The 21,064-nt window shown below is 36.5% G+C and overlaps 2 protein-coding genes across 2 annotated transcripts; both read left to right on the top strand.

Annotated features, from left to right (window-relative positions):
* Window positions 1–9,285: 9,285 nt before the first annotated feature.
* On the top strand, window positions 9,286–11,354 carry LOC101463843 (granzyme B-like). The gene is made up of 5 exons (XM_004554900.2): window positions 9,286–9,375; window positions 9,515–9,674; window positions 10,253–10,391; window positions 10,524–10,748; window positions 10,896–11,354. Exons 1-5 carry the CDS (start codon window positions 9,318–9,320, stop codon window positions 11,046–11,048), a joined length of 735 nt encoding a protein of 244 aa, XP_004554957.1. The 5' UTR covers window positions 9,286–9,317; the 3' UTR covers window positions 11,049–11,354.
* Window positions 11,355–17,772: 6,418 nt separating this feature from the next.
* On the top strand, window positions 17,773–19,544 carry LOC101464142 (granzyme B). The gene is made up of 5 exons (XM_004554901.3): window positions 17,773–17,882; window positions 17,986–18,145; window positions 18,380–18,518; window positions 18,719–18,940; window positions 19,036–19,544. The coding sequence occupies exons 1-5, from the start codon at window positions 17,825–17,827 to the stop codon at window positions 19,198–19,200; spliced, it is 744 nt and encodes a 247-aa protein (XP_004554958.3). The 5' UTR covers window positions 17,773–17,824; the 3' UTR covers window positions 19,201–19,544.
* Window positions 19,545–21,064: the final 1,520 nt, after the last annotated feature.

Genomic DNA, 21,064 nt, shown 5'->3' with positions numbered 1-21,064 from the left:
ACAAAATGTAATTTAATGAAACTAAATATTTAATACTTACAATGAGATTTAGGACTGCTGACGTCCTTGATTGTGGTTCAAAGCCACATCATGGCTCATGCAGTGCACAGTCACATCTTACAAATAAACATTCAAAGACTGAAACAGAAAGTATGTGCACTGCTGCTCTTTAGTATTTCAGTTGGGATCTCACCACCACCTTACACTCATCTTTGTTGCTGTAGGTGCAATTTGATGCGAATCATAGAAGAAAACCACACAAACACACAAAAGGATGGTGCCAGAAATTCTTACTCATAATTTTGTTGTGTAACTATTAGTAATTATTTATTCTTAGTCCCTCACCCTCACCCCATTATTTTTCCTAATTCCAAACCAAACAAACACATTCTACTCTGAGCACACAGGCTTTTTTTAAATACCAGTGTACCTTGTCTAGCAATCACATTCACACTCACAGGTGCAATGGATACAACTTTCAGCATCTTATCCAAGGATTCTTATAGATGCAGACTGGAGTATGTGGAAATTAAACCACCAACCTTCAATTTGGTAGACAACCCAGACCACCACCTGAATGACAGCTGCCCATGTTAACATGCACATCATGTGCATTTCTTTTAAATCACCATGGACAAACAAACAATGCCACTTTTTTAAAGCAACACTACATGCAAAATCCAACATTGCTAATGTTTATATTTATTGATTGCACGTGATTTTTATAACTACACTTAAACCAAAGTGTATAACTTTCATGACTTAATGCTGTTTATCTCTTGTTTTGTAGAGGCCATTTTTTTCAGCATGCTTTTATATATGATATATAATAAATTACTGCACTGTGCATCTTCTTTGAGACTAGCAGAGAACAAAGAATCCACAGTTTGTTTTGAACCAGATTTTTAAACAATAAACTGCATTTTCTCAGCACATCCAGGCATGTATGCTTCTCTATGTATGCACAACGTTGTTTCCTAGTGAAGAACAAGCATTGCTTCATTAAGAAGAGGTCCACAATTGACTTAAAGTCTAAATTGCAGCTTTCTTCTCATTAAGAACTTTCAACCTGACAAAGTAGTTATTACTGATGTACTCTATATGGCTGAAGTGGAACACGAGAAATCCCGTACTGCAAGTTAGATTTTTTTAAGCATGAGTTCAGACACATAAAGACAGCACTGCCTCCTTGTGAAGAAATTGCATTGATGCACCTTGGATGTACTGTTTCAGTTGTCTTTTCATTTATGAGCTTTCTAAGCAAATATGTATGATATGAACTCACATTTAAATGCTGACAAAGCTTCATATGGATACTAACAGCATGTGCCATTATTTCCAGTGAAAAAACATATTTTGTCTCCTATAATGTTCTTTCATGTTTTAAACAGTCAATCTATGACATGTACTATATTATTCTCTCTCTCATAATAGCAATAGTGATAATGTCAGATACAGTCATAAGTCTTTCGATACTGTGATAGAATGACTTTCATTATTATCATACCATAATTTATACTGAATGACTAAAATTTTGATTTATCATCATTTATGTCTGTCAGGGGCTGGGGCTGTGACCCGGAGTCTCGAGTTTATTTTGTGTTGTTTTCTTTCTTACTTAAGATTCATGTGTTACTCTTAGTTAAGGGTGTAGTTGAGTTATTTTGTATTTTTGATTACTAATGAAATAATGTTCTGGTATTATTATTAGTTTGTCTTCTGTCTCTTGTGCCTCGCCCTTCTATGTCTCACTACTCTCTCTATGTGCATGTGTGTGTGTTTTACGGGTCTCGTCCCCCTTATCTGTTCCCATACTCTTCTCCCTGTGTTCCTTTCCATTCCCCCAGCCTGCCATGTAATTCATGCCTGTGTGTTCTATGTCTTATTGTCAAGTTTAGTTGTCATGGCCACGTTTCGTCATGTTTCCTATTTTATTTTGAAAGGTCTGGTGTTTCCATGTTAAGTGTATTTTGTTTTATTTCCCCTGTGGCGTTCAGGTTCATTTATGTCAGCTGTGTTCCCCAGGTGTTTCCACTTCCCTCATTACCCTTAGGTGTCTTTAAAGTCCTCTGTCTAAGTCTGTCCTTTGTCGAGTCGCCTGTTGTCTTCATGTCAAGTCACATCAGGCCACAGAGTCTTGCTTTCAAGTGTTCATGTTCATGCTCAGGTTTCTTCACATTCAAGGTTTTACATGCTCCTGTTCAGTTTTCATGTTATGTTCTCATAACATTGTTTTCATAGTTAGTTTAGTTCATTCCCTATTTAGGTTTTGGTTTAGTTTCACCTTGCCTTGTTTTTCTGTTTTTTTTTTTTGGTAACAGTCATAATAAAGGCTCGCTTTTTGTTTAAACCTCAGTTCATCTCTCCCGTGTCTGCACTTGGGTCCGCTCAATAAACACAACGGCTACTCTGCTGTGACAGTGGCTTAATCTCTAGCTACTGCATATCTCATTCTTCCTATTTATTACACCGTTTAGTCTTGTTATAGGACAAATTCTTATAACAGGAACATTATGATGATTGTTTAAAGACCCTTCAATAGCTTAAGGTCGAAAATATTGCAGAACACTATGTTTGGACATTGGCTGTTGAGCATAGGTATAAATATTCAAGCGACAATGACATCAGTGGGGGACACCACTAAGCAAAATTGCACGTATAGTCAGCATGTAGTTGGTGCCTTAAAATGTGTTGAATAGTCTCCTCTGTTGTCGTGTGATGCATGGCCCTTTGACACTGGCAGCAGATGCTTTGGATATGCAGCAATGTTTAGGTGTGTTGTATGCATGAAAGTAACATTTAGATGCGAAATATCTAGCAAGAGTATTTTTATATACTTGTGACCAAGCAATACAAAGGTACAGAAAACCTGGAACAAACTTAAATAAAAAAGTAGATAAATCCAAACAAAAACAAACATCTTTTACACCTTCATTTAAATCTAATTTTTCCCTTATAACAACTGTTGTACATTCATATATGCAAATGTCAGGAGAGTAGTTGTGGTTTTAAAATGGCAGGTAAACTCAACAGCAATGTTTCAAAAAACACAATAAATATCACCATGCACACAAACTGTTTTTGTGCAGTTTCACAACCTTTGTGGGAGATAAGTTTACATAAGCTATATTTCCCACAGAGATAAGTAAAAGAAAAAGAGAAAGAAATATTGTGAATGTGAGGTAAACCTATTCTCAGAAACAGAGAACGATAAGAGAGAGAGGGCATGAGAAGATGATGAAAGATTATTTTACAAAGTTAAGGACTGCTCAGCAAGTGGCATTTTATACACTGAAACTTTAAACCTTACATTAAATCTCCTAAATCTTGCTAGATTTTTTAAATGACCTGAACAACGTATGTTGCTGAGGTTATTTGGTTAATTTATATTAAAAAGCATTTTATATAACAAATTGTATTATAATAATGTCATGATGTTCTAATAGTGTGTGAGAATAGGAAATAGTGTAAACAAGTGTGGACTAAACTGGTTACTCTGTAGAATATTGGTGTGCATTATATTTCATTGTCTGTGGTTGTCTGTCAGGTTGTTTTAAGTTTTCTAGTTGTTACTGAAAGTCTTAGTTTGTCTTTCATTGTCAGAGCCTTAGTTTTGATTTTCACTGGAGACAGATGGCCAGTCTTGCATGTGCTGTTATTGGTCAATTGACCAGCTGCAGAGAAGAGAAACGTTATAACACATAAAAAGAAGCTGAACCGAGTATCTGATTGTGTATATATGTATTAATATCCGCTTGGCAGTCTCACTGACCCTTTTGGCACAGTATAGTAAATTCACTTGGTTATAAAAGCATGTTGTTGGACTTACATGTAACTGGGGAGAAACTTTGGTTTTTGTGTTTATATGTAGCTTCAGCATTAACTCTATGCTTTTTAAATTGATTTATTTTTATCTGATTTCATTTGTCTTTTTTATGAGCCTAGATTTACTCTAGGTGTTTTTTTCATACAGACATTGTACCACCACAGGCCATTATATACAGAGGTACATGTAACAATGCCGATATGTGTTAATAGTTGTACTTCTTCAATTCGTACAACTCTTGACACTATAGCTCCTCTGAAAAAGAGAGCCTCAAATCAGAAGTACCTGCCTCTGTGCTCTAACTGTAAAACATGCACTTTAAGCCTTTAAGCCAAGCATATCTTATTTGATCCATGTGTTTTGTGAGAATTTGAGACTTCTATGTCATGAGCATGACTTTTTTTACCCTCAAAAAATGATATAAATTGCATGAAAACATTTTTAATGACTAAACTGCAAAAATATGAAGCAAATGTGATACAAATTAAAACTCATATATGCAGATTAAAAATGTATTTATTTTTTATATATTTTGTCTAAAGGTTCAACAAACACTCCGTTATCAAAAAATTTAAGATTTCTGACAGTTATTTCATGGTTCGGATTTTAAAGGGTTAAGCAGGAACTAAGCTGGAGAGGAAATGGCGTCTCACTGATTTAGGAGATCATCATTGTCAGGATGTCCTAAAAACTCCCCGAAAAGCCTTAAGTTAACCCAAAATGCTGCAGCAAGAGTGCTGATGGGGACTAGAAAGACAGAGCAGATCTCTTCTTTGTTAAATTCAGAATAAAATCCCGCTCCTCACACAGGAGGTGGTTCAGGCCTCTCTTCTGTGGAAACAGCTTCCAGTTTGGATTCTGGAGACAGACACCCTATATACTTTTAAGATTAGGCTTAAAACTTTCATTTTTGATAAAGCATTTTTAAATTAGGGCTGGATCAGGTGACCCTGAATCCTCCCTTAGTTATGCTGCAATAGGTATAGGCTGCCGGGGGATTCACTGACTGTTTCTTATTCAGTCACCCTTTTCACTCACTATGTATTTATACAATTCTCTGCATTTAATTATTACTTATAATTCATCTCTGGCTCTCTCTCTACCCCTCTAAGAATCTAGTTCTGCTGGAAAATTGAGGCCCCAAATAGGTTTTCTGACAACAGATTCTAATCTTTAACTGAGAGATGTTTTTCATGTTCTTTTCATATTTGTCTGGAAAATGTATTCAAAAGAATATATAAATGTTTCTTTTGTAGATGCTTTGATGCTTTGTAATATAATAGTGTTTTTCCCCACTTTGGATGGAGCTCTCAGCTCTCATTTCTAGAAATCTCAACAAATTTATTAAACCCTGCAAAACATGACTATCCAGAGTTGGGACCAGGAAGCAGAGCTGCAGTTTCACATCTCTCTCTGTAGCTTCTCTCTTCCTGTTGTCCCCCCAAAACCCCATCCCCTTAGAGACAGTGTCAGCTCCCAAACAACAAAAATCAAACTACAAATCAGCAAAAAAAGGAATTTAATATAAAAAAATCACAAAGAAAGAATGCTATAGTATGCACAACTGCTCCAAACAGTAAAATGGTGAATTGTACATCATTAAACATTAGGTCTCTCATGAGCTCTCATTAGGTCCCTCTTAGTACATTAATTAGTAATTCATCAACAAATTGATTTACTGTCCCTTTCTGAAACCTGGTTATAGCAGGATGATTATCTTTGTTTAAATGAATCAGCACCCTCGAGTTATATTAATAGTCAAAATTCTGGAAACACAGGCCTTGGAGGGGGTCGGAAACAATCTTCCACTCCAGCTTATTAATCAACCAAGGACGCAGTTTTACTTTATTTGAAAGCATGACAGTTAGCTCTGTCCATCTTAGCTGGAAAACTCAAAAAACAGTTTTATTTGTTGTTATTTATCGTCCTCCTTGGCCTTAAACAAAGTTTCTGTCTGATTCGTCAGACTTTTTATCTGATTTAGTGCTCAGCTCAGATAAAAATAATTACTGTGGGGGGTTTTCACCATCCATGTAGATACTAAAATGACAGCATCAGCACGGCATTTCATCTGTTATTGGACTCAATTAGCTGCTTTCAAAATGTAAAACCCACCCACCCACCTCTTTAATCACACTCTGACTCTGGTTATAACATATGGCATAGAAACTGAACATTTAACAGTACTTCCTGAAAACCCTCTTTTGTCTGATCATTTCTGATGATATTAAAACTTACAGTGATGAATTATACAGTGGGAAATAGACTTCATGACAGTAAATGCCTTGCTGAAAATGCTGTAACTATGTTCATGTTCTTGCCTTTTTAATTTGTCATTTATTAAAATTATAAATATATATTTTAACTCAAAAGTACAGTTTTTAAATGTAATGTTGCTGAAACAACAAAATAATAATAAAAAAATAAACACATATTTACAGAACATGTGGTTTATTTTAGCATTTTACCTCTATGGTGGGTGTCTTTTTGTTCTCCAACTCTTTTGTCTACCCCTTATTTTTTGCTGATTATACATCTCTTTTGTCCAGATGTTACAGGAACAGCACAATTCATCTAAATTCAATTCACTTACAGTTATATATCACAAAATCACAACAACAGTCGCCTCGAGGTGCAATGCTACATGTGTTGCTGAGGGAATGACAAGACTGAGAGAATTTTACCTGATGTATGAATTCTGAAAGAGCTGTCAGCTTATTACTGATTGTCATAATATTACTGATAACCTGACAATTTAAAGCAGGTCATAATGACCTTCAGACCATCAGATAATGCTTCAGTGCTTTCCATAGTCAGTCTTCCACTTTACTAGTAATGTTCAACAATACTGTTGAGAATACAAGTATCAGGTGAGACGCATAGCCTCTAACAGCATTTTGGCTGAAATAAACCAGCTGAAAATATCAAAAACTCAGCTACTAATGATAGAGTTTTCAATAGAGTGTGAGAATTAGCATTACCTAATAATAATCAGAACAACATAATACGCTTTTCTATCAATATTATTTAATGGTAATCAGCACAAGAAGAACATTTAATGTTCTCTTCTGTATTTTCTTATTCTCACCGTCAACCATCACACTAATCATTCTGTGCATAGCTTCCTGTCAATCTGTTATCATATATTGATCTGCAGAGTAATGTTTGCAGAGATGCTTGAAGACACGTGCATTCTTGCAATGTATACCCCATGAAAACGCTAATATGATCTGGATTCAAGTTAGCAAGTCAGGTTAGACTTAGAGCTGTATGCCACTGGTCAGTCCCTATATCAAACTAAAGGTGATAACAAAGAAAAAATGTATACATATTATTTATCAAGGTGGTTTACCATAATCAGCAGATGTATGCATTATAAAAAATAGTTTCTGGCCAGAAAACAGTAAAACAGTTGCACTGAGGAGCTTCATTTGCATAGCGGTTTCGTAATGACGGTAAAATAAGTGTGTATGTGTCCTTTCACATCACAAAAATGGAGAAAAACCTTTGGGTGATATACTACAGCTTCGCAAGTCAGACAGAGCAAATGGTGATAGTAATCTATACTTCCTAGTAACTGCAAACAGGATGACAGATGCAAGAACATTTCCACGTGTGCTACTAAGAAAACTGAGAAACGAGGTGACAGTCAATTGACTTGTGGACTGAGAAAATATATAAGGTGAATGAAAACTTTTCATGCAAATAAGTAAACAATAAATACAATTTTGTGTCTCCTATTAGAGAAAGAAAGTACTTTTGGAACTTGGCCTGTTGTCTTAAAGCAACCTAAAGCGAGAAGTAAACACGTGTGTAACTTTTTTCTTTTCAATACTTAAATTTAAGTAAATAAACAGTATTGAACACAGACATTGAATATTTTTAAAGAAGTAGGTCAAGAAAAACAGGGTGTTCAAGAACTGAGTGCATCAACTTTTGTGTGTTAAAACAACATAAAACATATATGAGCTCAGACTGAATTTTAACAAAGGGTGTGCTGTTTGCATCATGTTAATGAGAACAGCACATGCTAGCATAACAGCCCCAACAAAAGCTCCATCTTAATACAGTGTAGTTTTATTGTTCTATCACATTTTTAATTCTAATTTATACTGGCTGCTAATAAAGTGCTGTAAAATAAGCATCAGCTGCCACCATAATAATTCTGAATGTACTGTATGATTTCCCGTTAATCCCTTATCATATATGTTGGTGGATCTGTGTACCACAAGTTCATAGCATATCTCTTACCATCAGAGTGTTTGCAGAAATGCTTTCTTGAAGTCATATGCATTGGTGCACATGTGCAGATTTTTTATCTTCAGACAGCATAATTAAATGAAAAATATGTTGCCTTGCCTGACCTTGCCTGATATCATCAGCACTCCTGCCATTTTACATCATTACTTGTTTTATTTTCCCTGTCATGTTGCTTTATCACCAGAAAACGATCTCTTCTATTTTTATTTTTATTTTTTTTCACTTATTTTTTCACTTATTTAAATGATTAAGAAACTATTATTTCTTTCCAAAATAACTACACTGGAGCACAAGGCTGATTTTTTTCTACTCGACCAGATTCAGTTTTTGACACAATCATTATGCTTATATCTAAACTCAACAGTGCCTTTAAAAGCTGCTAGCTGTTTTTTCCACCTGTAATGTGTAATCGTTTATCATGACAGAAAGCAAGGACTTGTTTTAAATTTGCAGGTTAGGTTGTTTCTAATGCCAGTAGTCTGTATAATCACCAGTCATTTATATTTTATACTGTATCCAAGACTTCTGTAAGGTGATCACTCCTCATCATTTATATGCTTTTTACCACATTGTCATAAACATTAATTTAGTTTTGTCTTGCATCAGCTGTGGGGTATTGAAATTGCAGACTTACATGCCATGGGAAGGCTGGCTTTCTCCCTGTGTACAGGACCTTGAAATAAAATCCAACATACAAACACTTGATTCAACATACAAACTTTTCACATAGCAGCTCAGTATTTCTTTTTCCTGGTAAGGCCATCATTATTGTAACAATATTTTTGTTCTATGGCTCCAGAATTCCTCCTATAAACTCCCTTCAGTATTAATGTTGGTAGTGATGGTTATTGTGCTGTTTTCTGACAGAACATTTTAAAGCAAATAAAATAACTGTCTGTGCCACAATAATAACAGTCCAAGAAACGAATGATCAATATAGTATTTTCTTTAAGTTTCATTTTATTTTTCAGTGAAACATATTTTAGTTTTATCAGTCCTTCAGGAAAGTGCTAAAAGAAATCTTTAAAGCAATGCATACAATTCAACTGAAATAGAATAAAATAAAGCTCTGGAGAGTCTGATAAAGTTATGAATGTGGTTCACAGCCACATCATTTGAATATGCAAATAACGCAACTTCTCTCGCTGTTACGAGGAGGTATTTAAAGGCTGAACCTGCCAGTGAAGTTACCCACTGCTCTTCAGTAGCTCAGCCTGACTTTGATCTCATCATGTTTACTCACTTTAACCTGGCAGTACTGATAGTTGTACTGACTCTTCATGATAAAGGTAAGTCTCTTTTCATAGTGCATATGTGATGTCTTGCATGGTGACATTATAAATGATGTCAAAACTGAGACCGTGCAAGGTTAAGATTTTGATTTAATAGAATATGACACAACCCCCCATCCTGCTCCCACTCACGCAGTTCACACTGGAGAAATCATCGGTGGCCATGAGGCCGTGGCACACAGCAGGCCATACATGGTGCTTTTGGAGATGCACAGACCAGGTGGTCAGAAAGCCCACTGTGATGGCTTCCTTGTGAATGAGCATTTTGTGGTGACTGCTGCCCACTGCCAAGCTGAGTAAGTTTAACAGTTTATGTTTACCTAAAGGGAATTATGTGAACCGATAAATTGTCTTATCCAAACACCAAGCTTAAGTTACTCTCTGAGACTGAGATCTTTGTTTCATGGTGGCTTCATAAGTTTGGTCATAAATTAGTTTTGAAAAACTTTTCTTTTGTTGTATATTGTATCACTTAAATCAGCGGTCCCCAACCTTTTTTGATCCACGGACCGGTTTATGTCCGACAATATTTTCACGGACCGGCCTTTAAGGTGTTGCTGATAAATACAACAAAATAAAACCAGAACCAGAACCAGTACCAAAAAAAAAAAAAAAAAAAAAATATATATATATATATATATATATATATATATATATATATATATATATATATATATATATATATATATATATATATATATATATATTCATAACACATTTGAAAAGACCCAGGGAAACCAAGTTAATGATAAAAACAAAAAAACAATTCACACCCAAGCCTCAACTCTCCTGGCCCGGTACTAAACGACTGGCCTGGGGGTTGGGGACAGCTAACTTAAATGTCTGAAAATTGTTTGCACTTATTTTATTTCAGGTCCTACAGAGTCTTTCTGGGACTTCATAATTACAACAAGCAGAATGACGTACAGCATGTGAATGTGCCTGGGGAAAATGCATTTCCACAGAAAGGCTATGATCAAGCTGAATTCAAAAATGACATAATGCTTCTGAAGGTAAAATAAACTAAAATAATATTTAATAACAGACTTTACAGTGTTATCATCCTAAATGTGGTTTCTTATCATTTTTGTTCAATTGAACAAAACAGCATTAAATAACATTTTTATCTCTCTTTGTTCCTGAAGTTGAGTACCAAGGCAGTGTTAAACAAGAATGTGAAACCTATTGATCTCGCAGACCGTGATGATAGATCGCTGCCAAAATCATGCATAGTCTCTGGTTGGGGAAGTACAGAAAACAACAAACACCCATCTCTCAAACTTTTGGAAGTCAATGTAACCCTGGTTGAAAATGAGATGTGTGTTAAGGAAAATAAGTACTGCTCAAAGGACAAGGGTGGCCCAGGTCATGTAAGTGTTTTTTATTAAACCTTTACTATAAATAAATTAATTTATTAATTAACAAGTTTGGTAAATAATGATAATCAGCTTACTGTTGTGATTACACTTAGTTATGGTCCAGTAACTACATAATGTATTGTATGCTTGTATTTCCAGGGAGACTCTGGTGGCCCATTAGTCTGTGAAGATGGAAAGGCATACGGGGTGGTGTCCGCCAGCAAGCTAAACCCAGATAAATCAGCAATTTATAGTTACACTAAGATACCTGACAACCGAGACTGGATTGACTGCATTATGAAACATAATTAAGATAAAATAAACCATGTAAAATTTAGCTGATCAAACCCCAGTATTAGAATTTGTGCTTGGGTTTAGCTTGAAAAAGAAGTGATGCGATACTGCGTTAAAATTAGATAAGTGAGTTGTTTTGGTAGATATGCATCAAAAAAACTTAAAAAAAAAAAAAACTTAAAAAAAACAACAACACAAACATACATTAAGTTGCACGTTAGTTACAGTTAAGTAGAATCTGAACTTTTACTATATACTCAATGCTGTTTATTAAATGAGATGCTGATGTTAGATACTGCATTACCTGATTTGTTTTGTTTTTAAAAAGGCCTGTACTTTAAAGATTCTTGTTTCTTTTAGATTCAGGATGATTTGTTTGACAGATGTTATTAAAATTTTGCATTTTCACTGTTTTTATGTTATTCCAACTGACTTCTTTTCATCATCCATCAGCCAGTCTTATATCATTATGTCATATTAATGGCATAAAACTACAGGAAATACATTAGAATTATGAATTAATTAGAATTTAGAAATTCTGATTTCATTATCGATATTACTTATTGTTTTGGTTCCCATATCGATTCTCATTGACTGTGAATGGATTGTCTGTCTCTACAACAGTGGTCTTCTTAAAAGTGGACATCTGTATAAAAAGCTTTAGACATGTTTTCTTTTAGTGAACCTGAAGTACGAGTACTTTATAATATGCCTGGTTTATCTAATCATTAGTCAATTAAATGGCTAATTTCACTTACACTGACTGAGTCTCCTAACAAGACATTAGTCTATGTTTATTAAGCTTCTGCAGAAAGAACAGTCAGCACACAAAGAAGCAAATGCATCAGCCACTGAATCTGCCTGTCTTTGTCACAATTGTGCTGTACACAGACATATACACTGCATGTATTAACATGCTGGCTACACCGCGGATCACACAAACCTGTCAGGCACAGCTTGGGTTTCCAGTGCGTTCAGCATAGGTACTACAAAATGCTTAAGATAAGATAAGATAAGATAAGATAACCTTTATTAGTCCCACACGTGGGAAATTTGTTTTGTCACAGCAGGAAGTGAACAGTGCAAAAGTTATATAGCAAAATTAGAATACAATAAGAATAACATACTGTACACAACTGTACAGAATAGAATAAAATAAAATACTATATACAGTAGAATAAATAGAATAAAATATACAATAGGATAAAAATAGAATGCAAATGCTATATACAACTGAGTAAAAATACAACTTTGTCAGAAAAAGAGTATTGCACTTAGTGTTATTGCACATGTGTGGATGTGTGTGTTAGATCAGTTGGAGTCTTTGTTGTGGAGTCTGACAGCAGTGGGGAGGAAAGACCTGCGAAATCTCTCCGTCCCACACGGTGGGTGCCGCAGCCTGCCACTGAAGGAGCTGCTTAGTGCTCTCACAGTCTCCTGCATGGGGTAAAAATAAAATGGTAAATGGCCTGTATTTATATAGCGCTTGACTAGTCCCTAAGGACCCCAAAGTGCTTTACACATCCAGTCATCCACCCATTCACACACACATTCACACACTGGTGATGGCAAGCTACATTGTAGCCACAGCTACAATGTAAGATTAACATGCTGGCTACACCACCCTGGGGCGTCAGTGCGCCCCAGGGTGGGGGCGCACTGGGGTGGGAGATGTTGTCCATCAGGGATGACAGCTTAGCCACCATTCTCCTGTCACTCACCACCTCCACTGGGTTGTTGTTTGTTGTTCAGATGAACACCAAGGTACCTGTAGCTGTCCACAGCCTCAATGTCCATACCTTGGATGTTCAGTGGTTGCAGTGGAGGATTTTTGTGCCTGCGGAAGTCTACCACCAGCTCGTTGGTTTTACTGGCGTTGATCTGGAGGTAGTTCAGCTGGCACCAGTCCACAAAGTCTTGGGTCAGTCCTCTGTACTCCTTGTCGTCCCCATCAGTGATGAGGCCGACTATTGCAGAGTCATCAGAGAACTTCTGCAGGAAGCACTGGGTGGAGTAGTGGGAGAAGTCTGCAGTGTAGATGGTGAAGAGGAACGGAGCCAGAACCGTTCCCTGCGGGGCCCCCGTACTGCAGACGACCCTGTCCGACACACAGCCCTGAGTCCTCATATACTGTGGTCGGTCTGTGAGGTAGTCCAAAATCCAGGTAGTGAGGTGATGGTCCACTCCAGAGTTCTCCAGCTTGTCTTTCAGGACCGAGGGAAGAATAGTGTTGAAGGCACTGGAAAAATCAAAGAACATGATTCTCACAGTGCTTCCAGGGGTCTCCAGGTGAGCAAGGGAACGATGTAGGAGGTGAATGACGGCATCATCCCTGATGGCAGCTTCCCATCCAAGTTGGGTATTGGGTAGGATTGGATGTGTTCAGGTCACCAACTCCCTTTTCTATGACTCCCTCTATGGTCAGTCTATCTTGCTGTAGCCAACATACACAGCATAGTAGCAAAGCACAGCTTAGCATATCAAGTGAATTTTAAATCATATTGCGTTTCATCTATCTATGCCACACTAAATGAATGTTGGGGTTAGAAAATAATAAAAGTTAACTTCAGTGGACAACTCACAACTATCCCTTTTACGATTCATTATTATCTGTTACATATAGTGTTGCACTATATGTGGCTGAAGCTTGGAAGGTATAGCAGCTCATCTACTAATTGGAAGGTTGGTGGTTTGAACCCTGCCTGCTCCATTCAGTATGCAAAATATCCTTAGGACAAGATATTAATACCAATTTGCTTGTAGATGCATTCATTGGAGTATGAAAGTGTATGAGTATGAAAAGTAGAAAAGTGCTAAATAAGAAATTAGAACATCTCCCAGAACAGCCAGAGCTATCATAAACACTCTAAAGTGTCCACAAGAGGTCTCTCTCCACCATAAGAAGGTATCTATCTGTGCATATTGTACAGTACATGGGTACCTATAACAGCATTGACTACATGGCTATCAACTATTGTGAAGATCATATTACCTTAGTAATATTAGTGTTTGTTAGATGTAATAGGGCTGCACTCTGGACAGGTCCCAGTCTGGCTCAGGATATTTGTGGTCTGAGATGTTCCCAGAGAGGCGGAGGTCCCGTAAGCATGCTGTGTTACTGTGTTACTAAACCGTGATTTTGTTTGTGAGAGTGTCTCATGACAATGATGTGCGTGCAATGTCCGTGGCTGCAACAGACGTATGTAGATCAACAACGGATAATATGGAGTGTGTGACAGAGTACAACCATGTAGTGTTAAAAGCATGGAACTACTGACGTTCCTTCAATTTTTACTCCGTAAAAAGTGACAAAAACATTAGTGTCCCTACTGTGGGAAGAAAAAGTAAACTTCAAATCTGAGCAAGCACCTAGCAAGCCGCCACAGGAATGTGAAAGTCACAGAGAAACCCGTGGATCCCCCCACTGACATGACCACTGCAGCACCGGGGAACTCCCCAAATGCTCTGCTCCTGCTGAACAGGTGAAAAATAGATTTAAGAGCGACAGGACTTAGTACTGCTGCTTAGAGCTTTAGTTTTTGCTGTGTTTTACGTTTATCTATTTGAAACAGTGAGTGTAAGCATGTAAGCATATAAACTTCTGAACCATAGCTATACTGTAGATGTTTATGTAATCCAGCATTAGATTCAGGTGCTGCACTCTCCCAATGACATTTGTAACAACACCCTAACAATTTGAATTATAAATCTAATATATAAAAGATGCAACTGTTGAATGCTTTTGGTGTATGATTAAAAAAAAGATCAACTCAAAACTGAGAGATATCTCACAGCAATTTTACAACATCAGACAGGGGACACAGTTTATAACAGTAATCTAAACTTCATCTTATAAACAGGATGCCAAGAACATTTCAGCACATGTCGCCAAGACAGACACACAAGACTGATGCTCAAACTGTATTTAAGTTGATAGCTAATGCGTCAAAAAACTATATAAGCTTAGGTATAAATCACAGTATATTGCGCTAACAGCCCACAATAGCATCTGGTGTCATTTCCAAAGGTTTAAGTCATGTCATTTGTTATAATAACATGTTTTCCATTATATTTTGAGCTATGTTAACATGTGGGCTTGCACTAGAGAATGTGACTCTATCCCAAACTGGGCAGCTCTACGTATTTCTTTGGTACACTCAAACCAGGGACAGTGGCAGTGACAGAGTTTTTTCCTGCATTATGGATTCTGAAATGGGCTGCCAATTCATTCCCGATCGCTACGTTTTCACCGAGATGTTGACTGCTCACAGCAGATAAAAATAAGACTCAGCCCATCAAGAAATGTCCAGGTGCTCTTGATGAACAGTCTGCCACTGGTTTACTCATGTTATCTGAGAATCCTGTTAAAAATATAAGCACTAACATATGTGAGGTGAACAATGTAACCTTTAATAGGAATTTCAAATAAGGAATTTTAATCTTTCAACATGAAGCTGAAAGAATCAAAGTCATCTTGATGCAGAGAACTTTTAATGTTCTCTAGTACTTTTGACCTTTCTTGCTGAAAGGACTGTAGTGAAATGAGTGTCAGCTGCCAGTTCTTGTTAATCTGTTATCATATATATGGATCTGTGTACTAAATGTCTCATTAACTACATATCTTTTTTCCTGCAGTGTTCCTGCAGTGTTTGCTGATATGGTTTTTGAAGCCATGTGCACCACTTATTGCAGCCTACACCGATTGCATGTCATCAGGTTTGCCTTCAAAATACCGAACAGTAAACAATAAATAAATTAAGGAACGACTTCAGTCTATATAAAACTGAATTAATTAAATTAAATATGAGCACCGTATAAGAACATCAAAACTGCATGCAAGCAAGAGTCAGCCACAAATCTCATTCTAATGAACAAAACATTTTAATTTCCTATTAGATATGTTGGTAGATCCTACAGCTTTATGCCATTTTTCTATAATGTTTTTGGAAGTCTGGAAGTCTTGTATGCCACTGGTTGAATACAGCAGAGATGTAAAGAAGAAAAGAAGCCACAAAACAAATATGGATAAATATATACTTATAAAGCTGATTTAGCATAGTCAGCATTTGGGTACATTATTAAAAAAAACAACAAACAAACAGATTCTGACCAGAAATCTGCAAAAGTAAAATGAGTTGATGTACTTTGGCTAGTGAATGTAGGTTTCTACATTTGGCCTTGTGGCATGTGGTCACCTGCTCAACCGCTGAGATAAACCAAAACCCATGCAATACTGGTTTTGAGCAGAAAATCATATGTCTAGTGAGGTCTTTGTGGCTGTAAAGCAAGCCATAAACATTGAGCAATGTTGAGTAGAGAAGTCAGCGGAAAAAGTGATAGTAATCTATGCTTCCTGATAACTGCAAAAAAAATAAAAGATTACAGAAGAACATTTCAATATGTGTAACTAAGACAGAGAAATACGCAAGACTGAGAAAAAAAGCGAACTTCAACTGACTCATTAACAGGAAAAAACAAACAAACCCCAAAACTGTGGGAACTTGGATTTAAAAATTGCATCTCTTTTTCTGTCTATGAACAGTGTTTTCTTCTGATTTCTTGAAGTATTCCACAATATGATTTCCACAACAGAATTATGCCTGATCTTAATGCTTTGCCACCTGAGATCATAGTCGGTCACTACTGATTTTCAGCTTTGTCCTTTTCACACAGCTTTTCATGTAATCATTGATATTTTTGGAAATTGGGGGTTGTATAGAATAGAATTCAGAATTCAACTTTATTGTCATTGCACATGCACAGGTACAGGGCAACGAAATGCAGTTTGCATCCATCCAGAAGTGCTTTAGTGATATAGATATCAGCAACGCACAGCAATTCTGGACGTATAGATGCCGTTATATAGTACACACCCATTTAAATTTTTAGCAATTAGTTAACAAAATGTTTAAAAATAACCCATCTGATTTTCCCTTGTCTTAATGATAGAGCTGTAATTTTGGTAAGTCTGTTAATGCAGCGAATCTGCATTTTTACCTTTTTCCATTTTTCTAAACTTTAGGAATAGAACAGAGATATTACCATTACATTAATAATGACAAAAGCACTCAATATGCAAACTTTTAACACTACTGTGCAGTTCCTTTTACACTCACTGCTGTGATGCTTTCATTTTGTATTGCTTGTTTAATCTATTCATATCTTTTTCCATAGCACAATTTAATCTTCCTTTGAAAAGTCAAGTAAACTTCTGTGAGTTGCTGCCAATGCCACTCTTTTCATGCAGAGGAAACCTAGGGTTAACTTTGTGTAACTACCTATGCTGATTGCCAGTATTACGAAAAGTGATCATGGAAAGATACTCTGGGTATGTTGAAAACACACAGGCCTCTAGTGGACTTGTTTGTTGTTCACCTGCCCATTGATAGTTTTTTAGCCATTCCTCCAGTGAAATGGATTGTTCTAGGAAGTGCTGGTCACTAATACTGTTTTCAATTAAACTGAATTCAATTGAATTCAATTCAGTCTTATTTATATAGTGTCAATTACAGCAAAAATCATAATTACAAAAACAGATGCCTCAAGGTGCTTTATATTGTAAGGTAAGACTGTACAACAACCAGCTATAATACCAGATAAAAATATGACCTATCAGGCTCTGGAGGTGAGAGATCTTGTGTGAATATGGTTTATGAATACAGCCACATCATTCACATATGCAAATGACACAAACTCCTCCTTCTCTTTCTGTGATAAGAAAGCATTTAAAGATTGAATCTGTCAGTGTAGTGTCCCACTGCTCTTTATTAGCTCACCCTGACTTTGATCTTACCATGTTTACCCACTGTAACCTGGTAGTACTTATATTCGTGTTGATTCTTCAAGATCAGGGTAAGTATGTTTACTTAGTGCATACTTATATCCAAAGTCAGAACTGAAACACTGCATGATAAAGATTTTGATATACAGAATCTGATAACTTTTTTCTTTCTAGTTTATACAGGAGAAATCATTGGTGGCCGTGAAGTTGTGCCACATAGCAAACCATATATGGTGCTTTTGGAGCTGCACAACTTAGGTGGTCATAACAAACACTGTGATGGCTTCCTCGTTAATGAGGACTTTGTGCTGACTGCTGCCCACTGCCATGCAAAGTAAGTTTAACATAGTTTATGTTCACCTAGAAAGAATTAAGTGTCCAGTATATTTTGTTATCGCAGTAAGCTGGGTTTATGTTACTCATAAACTCCGGGACTGGGATAAAAGCTTTCATGGCGGTTTCATGAATGTACTCATAACATTTTTTGATTTTTTTTATTTGGTTAGCATCAGACCAGCACTCTTCTCTTTTACACTGTCAAAAAGTGATTGCACTTATTTCATTTTAGGTCCTACAAAGTCTTTTTGGGACTTCATGATTACCACAACCATAATGGAGTACAGCATGTGTCGGTGCCTGAGACCAATGCATTTCCACACAAAGACTATAATCCAGTTTCTTACAGCAACGATATAATGCTTCTTAAGGTAAAAGAAACAACAGTATTTTGGGGGGTTTGTTGTCAAATTTTTATTATTTCTTCCAAGTCAAATTTAATTTCTTATTATTGTTTGTTATTACCTTTAGATAATGTTCAACTAAAACAAACAGCATTAAAAGGAAGGGTCAGAAATATGTAATATTGTAATATTTTAACAAATATTTTTGTCTCTCCTTGCTCCTGAAGTTGAGCACCAAGGCAGTGTTCAACGAGAATGTGAAACCTATTGATCTTGCAGACCGTGATGATGGATTTGCGCCAAAATCGTGTGTAGTTCCTGGTTGGGGAAACACGGGAAACGGTAAAGACTCTGATGTGCTCCTGGAAGTCAATGTAACCCTGACTGAGAATGAGATTTGTGCTAAGGAAAATAAGTACTGCTCTGAGGGTGCCACTGGACCATCCACGGTAAGTAGCTTTTATACCTTAAAAAAGTTTGGTCAGTAATGATAATGATAGTGTTCACTTGCTGCAATAACTACATACTATTCTTGTATTTCCAGGGAGACTCTGGTGGCCCATTAGTCTGTGAAGATGGAAAGGCATACGGGGTGGTGTCCGCCAGTAGTAACTCAATGCTAGATGGCCTTAAGCTCTACAGTTACATTAAGATATCTGACAAACGAGACTGGATTGATTCTGTCATAGATCATCATCGAAAGTGGTAATTCATGTATTGAATCTGCCTTTAAAAAAAGTTATATGACAACTGAGATTTGAATATTTGAACTCATTCTATTAAAATGATGGGTGGCAAGGTGGTGCAATGGTCACACTGCTGCCTTTTTTCTTCCAGCTACAAACCTTTTCTTTGCAAACCTGTAGTTTCATTTTAGTCATAGTTTAAAATCTTAAATTTAAATGTAGAATGAATACCATTTTTTTAATTTTAATGTTAGATACTGCATTTACTACTCTTAAAATCAACAGATTTTAAGATTTCGAATTAGTTTAAGAGAGAAACCAAGATGATATGTTGGATTGTAACAGCAATAAACTGTTGTGCTACTCACTGTGTTTATATTTCATTATACAAACATATGGGTATGTATAAAATATGTGTTTGTTTTTGTGTGCATGCGTTTATAATGTATGTATGACAGTTGTAAACTGCACATGCTTCCCAGAGAACATCCCAGGTCAGAGGTTGACAACATACATTCATTGTTTAGCAGTAGTTCATTGTTTAGCTGTACTTGTTGGCTTAAAATTTGTTCAGCAAAGGACCCAAACAGTTTTTTTGAGCAAATTTTATTAGCTCCATAAATGGAGATAATTTAGATTTTTTTAGAGGACCCTATATTAATACAGTACTAACAGAATACTCAAGTACATATTTTCCCTTTTGCTTGTTTGTGTGTTTTTTAAATAAATTTGCAAGAATTTCAAACAAACTTTTTTCGCTTTGTCATTAAGGGATATTCTGTGTAGATGTCTGAGGTAAAAAATGAATTTAATTTATTTTGGAATAAGGCTGTAACATGAGAAAATTTGGAACACATAAAGCACTGTGAATACTTTCTGCATGCACTATAGTTGGCGCTGTCACCTTGCATGAAGATCCTGGGTTCTAAACCTCCACTGACTGGCTCATAGTGTCTCATCATGTCTTCTTTTGAGGTTATCCGGCTTCCTCTCACAGTCCCAAAACATGCATGTTAGGTTAAATGGTGACTATAAGTTGGCTGTAGGTTTGAAAGTGGTGTTGGAGCTCCAGCCCAAACTCAAAAACCTTTGCTTGCATGTTAACTAGAAAAGTTAAATTGCTCCCAGTAAACACTCAACTACAGAGGATCGTGTTCTTAGAAACATGGAGTTCTTTATCTATCCTTGTCTATGTAGCTCTTAGGCAGTTTCGTCATCTAACTCATTTTCCTTGTCTACATATAGAAATAAATGAAATCATGTGAAGAGGAAACATTATGCTAGCTTTGTATTGGTATAACGGATGAAGTCAGACATTGTACTGAGGGGTCATTTATAGTTCAATTCAATTCAATTTCAATTCAATTCAATTTTATTTATATAGCGCCAAATCACAACATAAGTCGCCTCAAGGCGCTTCATAGATACAGAGAAAAACCCAACAATCATATGACCCCCTATGAGCAAGCACTTTGGCAACAGTGGGAAGAAAAAACTCCCTTTTAACAGGAAGAAACCTCCGGCAGAACCAGGCTCAGGGAGGGGCGGCCATCTGCTGCGACCGGTTGGGGTGAGAGAAAGTTGGATCTTTATGTCAGAAGTGCAGTGCAGCATATGGGTGTATATGTTTGTTAATGTTCAAGAGAATAGTTCACATTCACAGTGTATGTGTGGCTATTTACTATAACACAAAAACACCACAAAGACAGAGAAAACCTCTGTGTTATACACTGCAGTTTCACAAGTCAGATAGAGGAAATGGTGATAGTAATCTATACTTCCTGATTGCTGCAAACTGGATGACAGATGCATAAATCTTTCCAAATATACAAGATCGAACTGAACTTCAATTCTTAGTTTAAAAGACCAAAAGTGGAGAAAGCATGG

The sequence above is a fragment of the Maylandia zebra genome, linkage group LG23 (genome assembly GCF_041146795.1).
Source record: "Maylandia zebra isolate NMK-2024a linkage group LG23, Mzebra_GT3a, whole genome shotgun sequence".
In the NCBI taxonomy this organism is placed as follows: domain Eukaryota; kingdom Metazoa; phylum Chordata; class Actinopteri; order Cichliformes; family Cichlidae; genus Maylandia; species Maylandia zebra.
Note: the sequence above shows the minus strand (reverse complement) of the source record. Positions and strands in the feature narration are given on the sequence as shown.